Genomic DNA, 405 nt, shown 5'->3' with positions numbered 1-405 from the left:
CTAAGCTGACTACCTGTTTTTAGGATGAGTGTGTATGAACTGCTCCATGTAATTCAATTGTTGAGGTCACGTGTGGGGATCCTGGAGGCCAAAATGTCAGAAAGGAAGGAACCCCATGAGTATAGTGCAGAAACTGAAACTCGAGGAAGTAAACTAGCGAAGGAGGAGGGTAAAACGAGACAGGAGGTGGAGAGACGCGGGAGTACTACCAGCATCTATATATATATATAGATGTTATGACCAAACTTGATATATATATCAAGTACTACCAGCATCTATACAGCATCCACCTTGCTGAACAACCTGAGGACAGTACCATGCAGCTGGCTGACCACATTAAGTTTACCCAGAGTGCCCTGGACTGCATGAGTGTGGAGGTGGGACGGCTACGGGCCTTCTTGCAGG

At 46.7% G+C, this 405-nt stretch overlaps 1 protein-coding gene across 1 annotated transcript in view; it reads left to right on the top strand.

Annotated features, from left to right (window-relative positions):
• The first annotated feature begins 236 nt into the window (after positions 1-236).
• Positions 237-405, top strand: part of LOC104979991 (dynactin subunit 1-like) — a 1,737-nt gene continuing 1,568 nt past the window's right edge. The window contains exon 1 of the mRNA XM_010828523.1: positions 237-377. Within this exon, the coding sequence (XP_010826825.1) occupies positions 237-377 (141 nt within the window). The remainder of the gene's footprint in view (positions 378-405) is intronic.

Source organism: Bison bison, unplaced genomic scaffold (assembly GCF_000754665.1).
Source record: "Bison bison bison isolate TAMUID 2011002044 unplaced genomic scaffold, Bison_UMD1.0 scf7180017864494, whole genome shotgun sequence".
Taxonomy (NCBI): domain Eukaryota; kingdom Metazoa; phylum Chordata; class Mammalia; order Artiodactyla; family Bovidae; genus Bison; species Bison bison.
Note: the sequence above shows the minus strand (reverse complement) of the source record. Positions and strands in the feature narration are given on the sequence as shown.